The 17079-nt window shown below is 42.5% G+C and overlaps 1 protein-coding gene and 1 long non-coding RNA gene across 3 annotated transcripts in view; one reads left to right on the top strand and one right to left on the bottom strand.

The window, feature by feature from the left end:
* The window catches only part of LOC110257556, a 46977-nt gene that overhangs the window by 18726 nt on the left and 11172 nt on the right, over positions 1 to 17079 (top strand). The window lies entirely within an intron of this gene.
* Positions 10974 to 15947, bottom strand: NPVF (neuropeptide VF precursor). Its single transcript, XM_013985789.2, is given in 4 exon segments — positions 10974 to 11325; positions 11328 to 11332; positions 13494 to 13897; positions 15488 to 15947. Coding segments are annotated over 4 exon segments (591 nt in total). The 5' UTR covers positions 15626 to 15947; the 3' UTR covers positions 10974 to 11281.

Here is a 17079-nt window from a genome sequence, read left to right as displayed (position 1 = left end):
TGGATGTTTTGGAAGCAGATGCTGAGATGGAGTTTGAGGTACAAGATGTTTAAGATCAATAGCTGTGGAAGGCAGGAAGGGAAGCAGGATAGGGCAGAGGGACAAGTCCATCTGTGATAGGAACTTGACAAAACCTTGGCTAACCTCCTGGGGAGCTCTGGAGCATGAACAGCCCCTCACAGCAGTCCCAGGTTGCATGGAAAAGGTCTTTTTACCCCTGCCTCAGTCAGATGTTGGATGCATGTGGTCTGGGAAGGGTGTTATAGTGGGGCCACGTACCTCTTTGCAGCTGAAGCAGTCCCTGAGCCTACCTGAGCTGACAGCTTGGGCCACAAATCTTTTTATTTTTATTTTTTTAATCTTTTATCTTTTTGGGGCCACATTTGCAGCACATGGTGTTTCCCAGGCTAGGGGTCAAATAGGGGCTGTAGCCGCTGGTCTACACCACAGCCACAGCAACGCCAGGACTGAGCCATGTCTGTGACCTATACTGCAGCTCATGGCAACCCTGGATCCTTAACCACTGAGCAAGGCCAGGAATCGAACCCATGTCCTTATGGATACTAGTCGGGTTTGTTACCGCTGAGCCATGACAGAACCCCCGCCAATCTTGCTTCAGAGGGAGATCTAGGTCGTGTGTCTCAGTGATGACACTACTTTTCCTGCCCGAACACTTTGCTGAGAATTTGGGTGGATGTAACATCCTAACAAAGTGTGAGGGAGGACAAATCATTTTCAGATGAATGTCTGCCAACACTGTACTTTCCAGGTGCCTCTCTCTACCTAAACGTTTAAGTCACTGATGTTCCCCCTGTTCTTTGAATTCTAAGGCAGTATTAACTGATGCAAGTGATATAATCATGGTTTTTTGTTTCTTTGTTTTTTATTTTAGAAATTTGAACCCATGTAGAAAAAATCCTGAATATATTGAAGGTAGTTGCTTCTAGGGAATAGATGTTGGGGTGGATGTGGTTGGGGCTTGGGACAGTTTTTCATCTAACTAGGGCACTTTGAGAGAGAAAGGAGCACTGTTAATAATTACACTAGGGTAATAAGCAGAAGTCATAACTGCCCTTGGAAACCTGGGATGCAGTCATCCTAATTTTAAGCTTTACGGACTTCTTTTGACTTTTTAAACTTGAGCATGTATTTCTTAGCTCAACATAAAATTAATCCTCAGAGAAGACTGATGAAATTTTAGAAGTCAGTCAGTACAACTTCACACATAAATTCAGTTAGTAGAAGCAGTAGAAATGACGTCTGTGAAAATCACTTTTGGTATTCCCATTCGATGTGTAACCATCCAGGCTCAAACACCTTTCCGTGGCTCACGTGAGTCCCATATATTACTGGGCACCTATAATTGTTAGAAACTTTTTTCAGAACTGCTGGTTTGTAACATTCACCAATAGGCGACATTACCCAAGCCTTTCTCTCTGTGTCTGGACCTGATTTTATTTTATTTATTTATTTATTTTTTGTCTTTCTGTTGTTGTTGCTATTTCTTGGGCCGCTCCCACGGCATATGGAGGTTCCCAGGCTAGGGGTTGAATCGGAGTTGCAGCCACCGGCCTACGCCAGAGCCACAGCAACGCGGGATCCGAGCCGCGTCTGCAACCTACACCACAACTCACGGCAACGCCGGATCGTTAACCCACTGAGCAAGGGCAGGGACTGAACCCGCAACCTCATGGTTCCTAGTCGGATTCGTTAACCACTGCGCCACGACAGGAACTCCTGGACCTGATTTTAGATGTGCCTCGCCTTCATTAGTCCAAAAGAAGTGACACCTCGGCCCTGGCCCTCCTCAGCTTTTCGGTGCCATGGTGCTGTGTTTCTTGGTGTTGGAGTGGACAGTGCCCACAGACCTAAAAAGTGAGGAGAGCAGGTTGGCTCAGGCTGAGAAGCAAGACTTGAGAAAGGATTTAGTGGCTGGGGTAAGGTCAGGAATAACTGTACAAGGAAAAAACCTTATCAAGTTTGATTGGCAAGTGAGAGGCTCATGCATCACAGAAGCCGAGGCCTTCTGTGATGTATAACCATTGGCTCCATGCCTGCTCCATTCTTCTGTCAAGCTGCCACCATCGCCCTCCTGGTGTCCTGTGATGTAGAACGTGGCCACGATTGAGGCGAGAGAAGGTTGAAGGGGCAGTTGTTAAAATGTCACCCATGCAGACTGAAATCCAAGGGGCTTAATTTACCATGATGTGTTTTAATTAATTAGAGTTAAAAAGTGAAGAAGCTGTGGTTTCTAATCAAAGAAACAATGCTTTAGTTACTGAAATGCAAGAGGGTTAATTGGGAGGGACAAAAATTAATAAAAATAATTAACAAAAATTAATAAGGTCAAAAGGTATATTAAGACAAAATAAAACATCTTTGTCACAATTAGATCTGTAATTGGTTTGCGGTTAAAAAAAGTACATATAGAAATTAAGGAGTCAAGTGTAAACGTTTTAGCATTTGATTGATCTGAGACTTGAGTGAATATTTCAGTTTTATGATAAATACAACCTTTGCATTCCACTGTAGATATTTTAGTGTAGAAAGAATCGTGTTGATTCTTAATGGCTACTATCCATTTTGTTAGTTTAGGTATCCTGCCTTTCCTTAAGGATATACTGATTCTCTGATGCTAATAATCCTTAACTCATAGCTAGACTCAGGCTGCAAAAATTATGTTTGCTTTTGCCTACTATAAACTGTTGAATTGTGATGATGGTATATTAGTTTAAAATTTTAAAGTTGTTAACTGAGCCTTAAGTTTGCAGTATATTGTACAATATAAAAAAAAGAGACTCTTAAAGACTTTTTGCTTTGGTGGTAGTGGTGGTGGTTATTGTTTTGTCTAAGAATTTAAAATTAGTTATGTACAAATGTGGAGCATTTTCTGCCCTCTAGTGGTTAAAATCAACTTTGCAATTATCAGTTACAGTTCAGAGTTTTAAATTACATGGGAAAAGCAGTTTGAAAATTATGTAGGTGCCTTGTAGTTAGTTAGTATTGCTGCTTATTTTGAGAAAGAGAAACATTGGTTTTATATTTTATTAATCACAATATACCATTGCCTGGGAAACCGGCAAGAGGTAAGATAGATTTGGAAATAATTTTTCTTCAGGATTAAAATAATATCTCTTCATTTCTTCAAAGAGAGTATTACTTCCATGTTAGTCTCATTGTAATATTATTCCACTCATTCTAATAGTGATTTTCTTGTTTGACTCCTTTAATACTTTATTTCATATATTTAGCAAGATACTATTGGGAATGAGAATACCTCCCATTTCCTAAGCTACACATGGGATAATGTATATTGACTTTGTGTATTATTGTGAGAGGAAAACTTCATGATATATGAAAAAAAAGGGGGCTCTGGGGAAGAATGTGATAGAGCCCTAAAGTTCAAAGAAACGTCTATGACATAGTATATGATTGGCTATTGACCATTCTCTATTTCTCAGAGAAATTAAACTCTTCGTTTTCATTACTGTTCTGAAATAAATGTGTCCTTCTGTCTGACTGCTAACAGAAGCCTTTGCTGTACCAGATATCTCTAAAGAAGCACTGTTTTCTGCCCCAGGTTAATCCAGAATATTATGAATTGGTGAGGTGACAAAATAGTTGAGGAGAAAAAAAGATTAACAGCAATTATTTCCTTTCAAAATAAGCTTCAAGGGAATGTAGGAAAGATTTAATGTTCTGGTGAAAAGTCTGATATTCCTAATAAGTCTGACAGAATTAGGTCATCTCTAAAAAGCATCAACCTTGTTGCGTCAGAGACATTTTTCTGGAAGGCAAAATAATGTTAAAACTTTGGGTATGGTTATTTAAATATGAATAGTGTGCGTATAATTAGAGAATAGTGCCAGACTGTGTAAACAAGGCAAGTGAAATGTGCTTAACGCCACTGAATCGTCCACTTAAAAATGATTAAAATGGTCAATTTTATGTTATGTATATTTTTACCATGGCAAAATAGAATACATAAAGGCAAATGAAATCTCCCTGATTTTTTAATACTTTAACAGTGAATAAAATGTGCAACATCTAATAAACATTTTGGGAACTCAGGGCCACTTCCTAAGTAATAAGGTAAAATAAACATTGGGAATAATGTTCACCAGATAACATTTTCCTAGTTCAGTCTGACTCCGAGCAGCAAAGCGACTGTATTTTCCACAGAGCATTTAGTAACAAACATCAATCTGTGAGAAGCAGGGAACGGCTGTTAAAACCAGAATCCTCCCTCACTTTATTTTGGAGGGCTGGGACAGGCTTACTTCGGATTTATTTTAATTCCTTCCTTGTTCTGTCCCACTTCATAATGGGATCAGGAAGAGACTGCAGACAACCAAGGCAGTGGGAGCCCTATCCAGGCAGAAGTGTATTCACTGATGCATTTTTCCTGCTCCTCTTGCCATAACTGCATATTTCAGTGGGTCTCTTGACCAGTTCATTTCTCCCACTGAAGCAGAAATTGATAGGTGAGTTTCATCCGCAACAGTAGCACTTTGCTACAGGGAATAAAGAAAAAAAAAATCACTAGTTGTTTCTTTGGAATCTAAGTAAAAAGTGGTCCAGCATTTATTCTGTGATGTTTTGCCTTTACGATCATTTATTGCTGATAAGGTAAGCATCTCCTTGCCTGCTCTTAAGGTAGGTACCTTAGGGAAGGACAGAGGTAAAGCTGTCCAAGAATACGTGGTCTTTTTTCCTCTCCCTTCCTTTCTTCCTCTCTCCCTCCTTCCTTCCTTCCTTCTTTCTAAAATCTGTGTATAATGTTTAAAACACTGAGGATTTCTTCCTGGGCCCCAGTGCACTCATGTTTTCTTTTTAAAGCTTAATTCAACAAATGTTTCCTGAGTGCTTAATATATCTGAGGGCTGGCTGGGAGGTGGCTGATGGGGTGGTGGACAGGATAGTGGTTGGAAGAGGAAAATGCAAACTTTGAAGTGAAACAGACCTCAGTTGCACTCATTTGTTAGGTCCTGTTTCTTCACAATATTCTTTGTGAGCTCAGTTCTCATGTATAAAAATGAACATAACAGGAATGGTTAAAATAGCATTAAATGTTAAAGTAGGTGAAGTTATCATAACAATAAATAATAATTATTAAGCTGGGGATGGGACCCAAAAAGGATCAGGACAGTATAGTGCAGGGATGTCTAATTAGGGCTGTTGCCCCCACCCCGGCACATCTAGCAGTGTCTGGAGATACTTTTAGCTGTCACATTTGCAGAGTGGTGCTGCGGGCATCCAGTGGGTAGAGGCTGTGGGTGCTGATGGACGTCCTATGAGGCAAGGGGCGGCCACCCACAGCAAAGGACCATCCAGCCCCCGTGTCAACAGTGCTGACCTTGGTCTAGTGAAGGGACCCAAGTGTGTTGTGTGTTTCATATAACAAGGAAGTGGGCCTGAGGAGAGCCCGGGCAGACCCATTAGACTGTGTGGTTGCGGCGGTGTGCCCAGAGGAGAAACTACATTTCCCAGCTTCGCTTGCAGAGGGGGGCAGCCAGGGACTTGAAAGAGGAAGTTGGGGATGAGGCCTCTTTGTTTTTGCTGCAGTGATGGCCTGGTGGGAGCCATGTGCTTAGGAGATGGAGCAGAAACCTGAGAAGTCTGGACCCTTCCTGACTGTGGAATTCCCACATCGGCCCAGAACTGCTTCCTTCCAGACAGTTTTTATGGGGCGGCGTGTGTGGGGGAGCCTCTCTTGGTTAAAATGGTGGTATTTAAGTTTCCTGTAAGATTCAGCAGCATCCAAGTTTAATCAGGGTGTTGAAGGATTCTGATAGATATGAAAGAGGCCTCAGAGCTGAAGGAATCAGCACAAACAAAGGCAAAGAAATGCGATGTGCTTGTTTCTGCTACCATCACAGATTCCTCGGTCCCCCATCTCGTTGTAACAAAGCCTTGAAACGGCGGACGTTTTACAAATTGGTTAAAGTGCAAGTACATTTTCACCAAGGGGGAGAGGACTCACGTGCGTGCAGGTGAAAAAGAGGGCCCAGCTCGCTCTGGGATAGTTCTTATCCGCACAGTGCGCCTCGTGGAGACCCAGTCTGATCCCCTGATTGGGATCTTATCTGCATGGGGAACAGGGTGTGTGGTGGCCCGGGTGAGAATGGGTGACACTCCTTCTCTGGCAGGGCGTGCGCGGCCCAGGCTCCCAATGAGACGTGGCCAGAGGCTTTGGGGTTTAATCTCCTTGAAGGGGACTTGAGGCCTGAAACCTTTCTAGGGAGTGACATGTAGTTTGGCAGGCTTAGTCAATAATATGCTAAGGTGCATAGGAAGCGTCAAGTAAGGTTTGTAGGAAGATCTTCAGGAAGAAAACGTGCAAACAGGAAACCCACACGTGAAGTAAGTAGAGGTCGGTACTCTCCCCTTTCGTGACTGTTTCATCTTGTTGGTCACACCTAGTGAACACTGACCTTTCATTTTTCCTTCTGAGAAGTTGGCCCCAGAACCAGCATATGTATTTTTTTCTTTTTATATTCCTCAAGGTCACTGTCGTAGTATGCTGTGTGAAATGTGGGCTTGAGATCACATGGAAGTGTCTTCCCTGAAGGTCACTGATGTGTAGAGCAGGTGTCCTTTCCAAGCTCCCCCTGGAGCCCCATACTCCTCTCACCTTTCCAGGCTGGCCGAGGTTTAGGTGAGGGCCAATCCAAATGGAATTTTCTTGAAGAAGGGACATACTGGAAGAGGAGGAGGGGCAGAGAATGGAGTATTTGGTGGGATGAGCCCGGGAAGCGCACGGAGGAGAAGAGCACAGTTACCGCCTGGCTTCTGTTTTCTGCAGCTGTAACAAGCCAGTGTTTGGAGGAAGGTCAGGCTAAGACACTTGAGCGATTCTGATTGTTTTGGCATTGTGCTCTCAGCACTTAAATGGCCAGAGAACAATATTCATTTATAAGTTAAATGGTTATGTTAATTTAAAACCATTCTAGAAGTGAAGCTCTTCCACTGCAGGAATTCTTAAACTCTGTGGGCCACACACTCCCCAGAGAGTTTACCCAAGAACCCTGAACTCTCTCCTCAGAAAACGTACATTTATGTGTAATGATGCAGAGAAAACATCATTTTTAGCAGCTGTAAGGATTCTTTGTAAGTAGAGGTTCATCTTTATTGCAAAAGATGCCAAAGTGAAGTTTTAATCAAAACACCAAAATCTGACAGATGTAAAATTCCAAAGCCAGATCACCAATTTGCAGACTTTTTGAAGGGAGTGATTGGTAAGTGGTTCCACCAGTCCTTAATTTTCTCACCCATTTGGAAACCATAAAAGGTTAAGATTGGTGTTTATGAAGAGATTTCTTTGGAGAGCATTGTTACCCTGCCCTGAATGCCCCCACCCATGCCCACCTGCTGGGGGTTACCGAGTCCAGTACCATTCAGCAGGTAGGGGCTTCCCTGTGATGGGGAAATGTGTTCCTTGTGGGCTGAGTGAAATAAGAAACTGGTGCTCGGAGTTCCTGTCGTGGCACAGCAGAAATGAATCTGACTAGGAACCATGAGGTTGCAGGTTTAGATCCCTGGCCTCACTCAGTGGGTTAAGGATCTGGCATTGCCCTGAGCTGTGGTGTAGGTCACAGGTGCGGCTTGGATCTGGCATTTCTGTGGCTGTGGCATAGGCTGGCAGCTGCAGCTCCAGTTCGAACCCTAGCCTGGGAACTTCCATATGTTGCAGGTGTGGTCCTAAAAAGCAAAAATAAATAAAATATAAATAAATAAATAAATGAAAATAAAAAAATTGTAAAAAAAAAAATCAAACAAATCCCAAACTGGTATTCAACTCTAGGCCCCAAAACTAAGGAGTTGGGGGGCAGCAAGATAGAGGAGGCATGTTGGGATCACACCCAGGATGAAGGGCGAGCCACGGGTGACTAGGTACAAGCTACAGGAAGGGGAAATTTGCAGAAGCTGAGTCCTCCCTATAGGACTCCTGGGAGAGAAGTGGACCTGTGTGGAATGGGTGCCAGGGTCCAAGGGTGAGGGCTGAGGCCAGCCTGGGACCCAGAGTTATCATGGGAGACAGAAGGGTTGCAGGGAGAGCGCCCAATCACGGTGGGCGGTATTATCATCTGGGTGCCAAGGGTGACTCCGTCCACCTTGGCAAGAACTGTCCTGTTCCTTGGCTCTCATCTCCAGTTCTCTTCCATCCCAGCAGAGTCCAGCAAAGCAGACAGAACGAGGAAGTGGTTGAGGCTGGAGACGAGAACGGAAGTTGATCTCGTTCCTGTCCCCCAGCTCAGACCTCACATGGGGACAGCGGAACATGAATGCATGAATGCAGGTTGAAAGGTTGACAATGCAATTGAGACTGCCTTTTGACTTAGGCCAAAGAGCCACTTAAGAGGAGCAGTGAAATTTGTGGCAGCTGCTCAAGTTTCCATCCAGGGCCAGGGGAGGATTTGTGCATGTCCCCTTCCCCAGTTTTCACATTTTAAAGGGGGTAGTGTGACACACACACAAACGTGCATTTTGACCATATGCTCCATGGGGTGTGTAGTTACATGTTTCACCCACCGCGGGGTGTAAGCAGACCTCCCAGGGCTGTGTGACAGCCTGGCCCTTGGGTTTCATGTAGAAAAGGAAAGCTGCTCTGATTAATAAACAGAGGGAGGCCGTTGGGAGAGTAGGTGGAGAAGGCAGCAGACTGAGATGAGGGGAGCAGGATGGGCAACATCACTTGTGGGGCCCACTGCAAGATGAAAAATGCAGGACTCCTGCATTTTTAAGAATTTCAGGACAAAGACAGTAAAGCATTTAACCAAATGTGGGGCCCTGTGCAGCCGCACGGGTCACATGCCCATACAGCCACCCTGGTGAGCATCAGAGATCAGAAAAGGAGGGGGACCCTGCTGGGGGTCCAGTTAAAGAGAGCCCTGGGGGAAGAGGCTTGCCTAGTCAAGACTTTTTCAGTGACATGATGTGCAGTGTGAGCGCCCCCTCTAGACTCCACAAGTCCTCGGAGAGCACAGACTTTCTGTGCGATTGGGTTCTTCGTGGAAGCTGGTGAAGGGGCTGGTGACGGGCTGAAACAGGGTCAGCCATGTGGGTATGGGCACAGCAGACACTGGTTATTCCCCTAACATTTTCCATGCATCTCAAAGGTTTAGGTAAAGAACCCATGTTCTCTGACGAGACGTCTCCTCGTGTGAAGTCACATCCAGGGACTGAGTGGCCTTTTGTTTATTTGTGCCGCAGGATATTGCACACTTCGCTTTGCTCAGGATGGGTAACCAGGGACCAAATCGGGAAGTACAGATGTGCTAGACACTTGACATTATAATGGAATCCGGGGATGGGGGGGCGGACCCCCCTTCAGGGTTTACAAAGAGGTGGCAGAGCCACATCAGTCCCTGCCTTGGCCCATGCCAAGCTTCCTAGAAAATCGCTCACACAGAGTGGGGTCACGAAGGCAGTACCGTTTCTGATGGGTAGTTTATGAATAGGCAATAGGCTTACTGATCCGCCTCTGCCCCTCCTAAGCAGGGCGGAGAGGGTTGGAGACAAATGGGGGCGGGTGGATGCTGAGAAGGTGGCTACCTTGAGCCTTTCTTACTGGCAGTCGAGGCCATGGGGAGGAGAGATGAGACCGGGGTGGTTGGAAGAGACCAAGGAGCACCCAGGTCTCAGGTCCGTGAGCTGGGCTGTGCAAGTCCTTGTAGTGCTTCCCAAGAGCTCGCTTTGTAGAAGTAGCAACATTATATCGAGAGGATGAGACAGGTACTCTTGATTCCCCACCCCACCCTGCCCATCCCCCTTCCTCAGCCACCACAGCACCCTGGATAGGGTAGGAGAGGAGACTGCTTTCCAGAGGCCCACGGATTTCCCTTCCACCACCTTACTTTGAGGGTAAGAAAGGGAAGGAAGAGAGAAAGCAGCCTTGCCCCTTTCTCACTTCTCCTCCTTCCAGCCCCCAACCCTGCCAGCAATGGGGCAGGAGGAGCTTTGCTCTACATGACTGAGTCTTTTTTTTTTTTTTTTTTTTTTTGCTTTTAAGGACCACACCTGCAGCATATGGAGGTTCCCAGACTTCGGGTGGCATTGGAGCTGCAGCTGCTGGCCTACGCCACTACCATAGCAACGCGGGATCCGAGCTGTATCTGCGACCTGCACCACAGTTCATGGAAATGCCAGATCCTTAACCCATTGAGTGAGGCCAGGGATTGAACCCGCATCCTCATGGATACTAGTCGGGTTTGTTACCCTTGAGCCGTGACAGGAACTCCTTGATTGAGTCTTTTAATATCAAGAAGTGACCGAGGAAGTTTTAGAGTCTGTCCAGGGCATTGTTAAGGGATCTCTACCCAGCAGGGAAAGGAGATTCAACATGGCCCAGCTCGGGGCAAGATGGGAGACAATTAACACCATTTCTGGTTTGTACCCTAAGGAGTTGAGATTGTTCAATAAACTGATTAATACTTGATTAAGAACTTTTTATTCTCTGGCTAGAGTTGAATCACTGTGCTTTTGTGTTGTAGTATATTGTGTTTATAAACTTAGTTTTAAGAGTGATTAGATTTTCTCTGCAAGTTGAAAACTTTATTAAATATTAAGTGAGGAGAAAAGAGACACACCAGAAGGCAAATTTACAGATATAGATGGAAGAGACACTTAAAGAGATCCAATAACTGTCTACTTCTGTTCTCTCTCTTAAAATTTTTTTTCAATCTATCATAGATTCACCAAAAGTTGATGCAATGGAAAAATGGGTGTATAAAAATGTTTATAAATGATTTATTACTCATGTTCACTTATTTGTCAAAGATGTTAGTCTGTTAAATTATTGAACATTCATTATAAAATTTGCCAAGCTACTCCTTTATTTAATTTTTTACTTAAGTGTAACTGTGTTCATTGGAGAGTGATGTGGCTTAAATCAATCTCTTTCTCCCCTTCCCCCCATTACTAGAGGCTTCTTTTCTTTTTTTTTTTTTAACTTTTATTGTAGAATAGTTGATTTACAATATTGTAACAATTTCTGCTATACAACTGAGTCAGTTATACATGTATACACATCCTACTAGATAGAGACTTCTTAAGTGCTCTTTTTATTTAGACAAAATTATTTAATCTTTATCATTACAATATTCTTTACATTTTTAAAGAACTTTCAAGATGTTAGCTGTACTGAGAAGGAAAAATTGCTATCAATGAAAACCTATTAAAAAAGCACAGTGGCTTCATTGACTGCTATGTTCACCACTGAGTTGCTTGCAGATAACTGGCTGCAGTTTTGCATTGTCTTTAGGGACAGGCTCTGGAGTTCTTATTTTTCTTGTTTCACTTCTGCATCATCTATTTTCTTGAAACCGGTCTCCTAAAATGTAAGCAGTACAAAATCTTCTCATCCATCACAACAATAGCATGTGAAAGCATAAAAATGCAAGCCATGATCCTAATTGCCTAATTATACCTGAGTTGAATTGTGTTGCACTTGAAATGAGTGAGATATTGATGGGATCCTGAATTTGTAATGGGCACTTAGAATGACAAACTTAGCATTTGTCATAGTCTCTCTCCCTCATCATCGCCCCCCTCCCAGCATCTGATTAGTTGCCAGAGTCTACCTGTATAATATCTCAGGACCTCAGCAGAAACGTCAGTGATTCTCCTTTTCATGATGAATAGCATCCGGAATCTTCGGTGGCCCTGAATGCCCGTACTCTCAGCTCTCACCCTGTCCTTCTTGCCTTCTTTCCTCTCCTCTCTGTGTACCATTTGGTCTCACTGAACTGAGCCCCAGCTTTTCTTGGCTCCCCTTGCTTTAGTACCTTTGCTCAGACTCCTCTCTTTACCTGAAAATATCCTCTCTCCTTTCTCTAGTCTCTGAATGTTCAAAATAGAGCCACCTTTCAAAGTCCAACTCATGAATCAGCCCTGGGTCCCCACATGAAAAAACATCCTTTTTTTTTGAACCTCTGTAGGATCTTATTAGTGTCTCTCATATCATTTCATTTATCCTATCAAGTGTTGAGGGCTTTTGATAGACCCAGTTGAGACACAGTTCTAGGCATTAGGGATGTGGCAAGGGACAAAAATTAGGGGATTTATAGAACTGAAATTCTAGCAAAGGGGATGGACCATAAATATATATGTCAGATGAAGAAAAGTATATGATTAAAAATAAGCCAGGAGTGCTCTGAGACAGTCTCACTGATAACATGTCACAGCTTGCCTCCTTATTTTCTTCAGGTCTTAACTAAAGTGTCATGTTCACTTCATATAAAAATTTTTTTAACAAATGCTCTACACTAGAAAACAATAGGTAGGTAGCTTATTAATCTATTTTTTGGCTATCCCATGGCATATGGAATTCGTGGGCCAGGGATCGGATCTGAGCAGCAGTTGTGACCTAAGCCACCCCTGCGGCAATGCTGGATCCTTGACCCACTGTGCCAGGCTAGGGATTGAACCTGCATCCCAGCGCTCTGAAGACACCACTGATTCCAGTGTGCTGCAGCAGGAACTCCAGCTTATTAATTTTTTGAACCTCTTATGGTAGCTTGCACACTGATTCTTACATAATAAATAATAAATATCAAGGAGTTCCTGTCGTGGTGTAGCGGAAACAAATCCGACTAGGAGCCATGAAGTTTTGGGTTCGATCCCTGTCCTCGCTCAGTAGGTTAAGGATCCGGTGTTGCCGTGAGTTGTGGTGTAGGTCACAGACGCCGCTCAGATCCTGCGTTGCTGTGGCTGTGGTGTTGGCGCGTTGCTGTGGCTGTGGTGTTGGCCAGTAGCTGTGGCTCCGATTATGCTCTTATCCTGGGAACCTCCATATGCCATGGGTGTAGCCCTAAAAAGCAAAAATAATACAAATAAATACCAATACAAAGAATGCTTATGATAATAGGAATTATTTATAAAATGAGATTCAAAAAGAGAAAAAAAATGTTTGATTTAAAGTTGAGGAAGACAGTCTTCTGAATCTGAGACCAGGGTGTTTGAGATGGTGCCTTTTGTATTTGCAGACATCTCCCTCATATGAGACCTCTGTATTAGAGCGGTCACATGTTGGACAATGTCATAGGCATGAATTCCCAATTTTGTCATTTCCTGTTACTCCGTAGTATGTGGCTGTGGAGTAATGAAATGGATATCCATTTATGGAAGCTCTCTCTCTCTCTCTCTCTCTTTTTTTTTTAAAGAGAGAACTTTTTCTTTTTGGCCCCCCTCTTGCAGCAGCTTGATATGGGAATCTCAGTTCCCAGACCAGGGATGGAACCTGGGGCTCAGTGGTGCAAGTGTGGAGGCCTAACCACTGGACCAGACTCCCTATGTCTTGTCTTTTTACCTATAGTCTTGTTTCTAATTAACCTTCTGTATTTCTCAGTTTACAGGTATTTATTTCTTGTGTCTTTTCCTTTTTCCTTCTGAGAAACTTAACTTTCTTAGAAACTTCTTTTGAAAAGATGTAAACCTTTTTAAAGTTTTTGGATTAGCTCTACATGCATTTTAATTGGTGTCCAAATATTTACCTTAGGTTCTTTTGATCAGGTTTCTGGATTTCTTGGGGCTGGCGGGTGATGGAGTAAAGTAACCCTTTGGCAGATGGTGAACGCGTGGATTGTTGGAGCAAAGCACCCAGTGCCTTGGTGATACTTCTAGCTATTGTTCTCCCAAACCTTTGGGGCAGATTGGGAACCGGTCTTGACATGCTGTCTTCTGTGTTTCTTCCAAACCTCAGAGGCAGGCTGGCCGTTGCCCCAGGGCTGCTCTCTTCTTCCTTGGTCCTCCCAAATCTCAGTGGCAGGTTGGCTGCCGAGGGCGGCATTTTGTTGACCACAGGTGTACTCATCTTAATGACATTTTTTGGACCCCAATCTTTTAATTCTTCAAAATTGAGACTTCTTTGTTTTTCCCATTTAGAATCTCTTCTAGGCTATAATTAGAAATGGCCATTAAGGTAATTTATTGTCTTTATAAGCAATAGATTTGAACCACAAATTAAGTTAATTCCAGACTTTAATCTGTAGAATTGTTAAAGCTATAAACAAAGTTTGTGTTTTCATGTGCAGAATTTTTTAAATAAATAATTTGTGTTAAGCTTCTTAAAGCAGTCTAGTTTCTCTGTCCCTAGACTACTGTAAGAGAACTATAAAATATTAATAAAAATATATAGTGAATCCAGCAATGTGTTTGAGCAGCAGGAATACAATGAAGTATTGAAATGAGGTAAAGGTTTATTTTACTGCAGTTATTCTTCAGTTTTTTATTCATGTTGTTTATGAAATCTTTCATGTCTTTTTATAATTTGCTTTTAGAGATGTCTCCCACTGTCTTTCCATGTCTCTTCCCCCAGCTCTTTAAAAACCCAAGTGCTGGGCATGTAAAAGCAGGGAAGCTAGCCAGGTTTTGGGGTACAGTTGGAGGAAGCACCATTGAATTTCTTTTTAGCTTGCTCATATTCAGGGTTCCACATTAAAAGCATTTCTCAAGAAACTATATTTTTGTTATTATGTAAATTATATTAATAAAACACCAGTTGGTTTGTGGGTTATTACACCAGTAATATACCAACTTTAAAGGAACTACTTAAAATACAGCAAATCTTTAATTAGACTTAGTTTTACCATGAAAGTTGGCCCATGTGGAGATTTTTAAATAATTGTTTTCTGATTGTAAAACATAATATCTACTCATTTCAGCAAATTTGGAAATTATATAAAAACATTAAGAAAATTAAAATAACGTGATCTTCCACCAACTAGGGATAAAGATTTTGCTTAGATATAGAAAGACACTTCAAATGTCCAACTGAAATGTACCCAGTACTTCCTTCTTCAGCTGTTTATTACAACTGTGCACTCTGAGTCAATTGAAAATTAAGACAAATGCATATGATATCACTTAAATCTGGAATCTAATACATGGCACAAATGAACCTTTCCATAGAAAAGAAACTCATAGACTTGGAGAACAGATTTGTGGTTGCCAAGGGGGAGGGGGAGGAAGTGGGATGGGCCTAGTCTGGGGTTAATAGATGCAAACTATTGTATTTGGAGTGAATAAACAATGAGATCCTGCTGTATAGTACAGGGAACTATATCCAGTCATTTGCGATGGAACATGATGGAAATGTGAGAAAAAGAATATTTATATTCTTTATATATATATGAGAAAAGTCATGTATATATATGACTGGGTGACTTTGCTGTACAGTGGAAATTGACAGAACACTGTAAACCAACTATAATGGAAAAAATCAAAATCAAAATCAAAAATAAAATTGTTAATGTACCTTACACTTGCTAAATATCATACTCTGCACTCAAATGGTCATTAGAGGCCAGGCTGTTTGCTGTTGTGCTTCAAAATACAAGTTACATCAGTTCACTGTCATAGGAAGGCTGAAATTTGACAAAAACCAAAACACAAACTTACTCCTTACTCTTTACAGAAGCATTAGACTCAGGACAAATATTAAATAGTTGATGCCAGGCACGTTAGATAGAGTTAAAAAAAGACTTACCTCGGAATATGTGTCATAATTTTTTTTGCTGTGAAGACTGGACAGCACTAATTCATCTGTACAAAAGATGTTGGATGTTAACAAGCTTGAAGCGGCTAAGGTCCATAAAACGAATCGTTTGGATGAAATAATTTCCATTTTGTCCAAAACCTAGAATTAAGTTTCTGTGTGCAGCTGATGTCTGCAAGAAGGGAAATTGTGGTCGTCTTATACGGTTTGAAAACAAAGGGGAGTTTGCTTTCGCAGTGAGATCCATCCCCGTGTTTAAGCACTAACCTTAATTAGCGTTTAACTGAGAAATGTATGTAAGGAACGTGAGTAATACATTCTCGGAAGATGGCAACACTGCTGCTTGCAAATTCATTAACTTTGAAAATAATTTGCTTCATTATCAAGGAGCATTTAATTAGGTAAGTTTGGGGCCATCGTAAGATTCCAAACAAGCAGAATGCTTCCTTTCTCTGAGCTCAAACAAAAAAGTAGTTGGTTTTTGGTGGTTGCGTCAGTTCTTGGGAGAAGGGGAAAAAAATTATTCAATACATGCTAGCTATGTTAAAAATTTTCTTTTCCCCCACACAAAAGAGTTAGGCATAGTATTTTTAAAATGTCAAACAAAATTAAGAATGTGAAAAGAATTCCACATCACACAAGACCCAAATAAAATGACATTAATTAACTTTTTGTAAAATGCTGTTTGGTTATGAAAAAGCTTCAGGAGTAAATGTCAGCTGTAACGTGAAGGGCGTGTGGAAGACTGTGCGATCGGCGTTTTGACAAACTGGCTGTCTCCCGAGAAGCTGGAAGCAGTTCAAGGCCCTTTTGTATTTGCCCTGTGGGCTTTATTTGGCAAAAGTGTATAAATCACCGGGATTTTATTTCTGTGACGATGCCACATCCTACCTTGCCCCTCAACCCCCTTAAGAACCCTAGCAGAGGACTGCTAAATCACACGCATGCTAATTTTGCCGCTCCCCTGGCCCATGTTATTTAGGTAATCTCGCACTGCCACGGGCATACTGACATCGAGGCATGAGCAAAGAATCTACAGAAATAAATGCTTATTTACTGAAATGCCAAAGCAAGTCTCTTTCGGAGCGGCTGTCGTATTCGTAAAGGCCGGCCTTATCACTAGACTGCCTGGGTTCTGGAGAAATCATTACTCGTTCCCACCTGTCCATGCAACCCTCTCAGGAGAAAAGGACCTTACATTGGTCAGTTTCAAATATTCCAGCTTATTCTAGATGTAGGCACTCAGCGGGGGATTCAAAAAGAGCGATCATAAAATTGCATCTTTCGTGTCAAGAACTGTACTACCTCTAGCTTCTCCCACCAACCTACCACAATTTGAGGTATGAGAAGGGAAGACGTGAAACCCTTTCTCTGCAGTAATGACCTCAGCATAGATCAGAAAGCTGAGAAACAGTTTGGGCAAACTCTTGGCTACCCCAAGGTCACACTAGCCTGCAGCCTCCCTTAAGGCAGTGGACCTCATTGGTCACATTTGTTTCCGACTGTGGTGGCCAAGCATCCCCACAGTAGGAGGCAGTTCATAGTCCAGTATTAATGTTGTAATGCTGTTATTGGATTATTTG

The sequence above is a fragment of the Sus scrofa genome, chromosome 18, assembly GCF_000003025.6.
Source record: "Sus scrofa isolate TJ Tabasco breed Duroc chromosome 18, Sscrofa11.1, whole genome shotgun sequence".
Taxonomy (NCBI): domain Eukaryota; kingdom Metazoa; phylum Chordata; class Mammalia; order Artiodactyla; family Suidae; genus Sus; species Sus scrofa.
The sequence above is the reverse complement of the archived record's forward strand: the minus strand, read 5'-3'. Positions and strand labels throughout refer to the sequence as shown.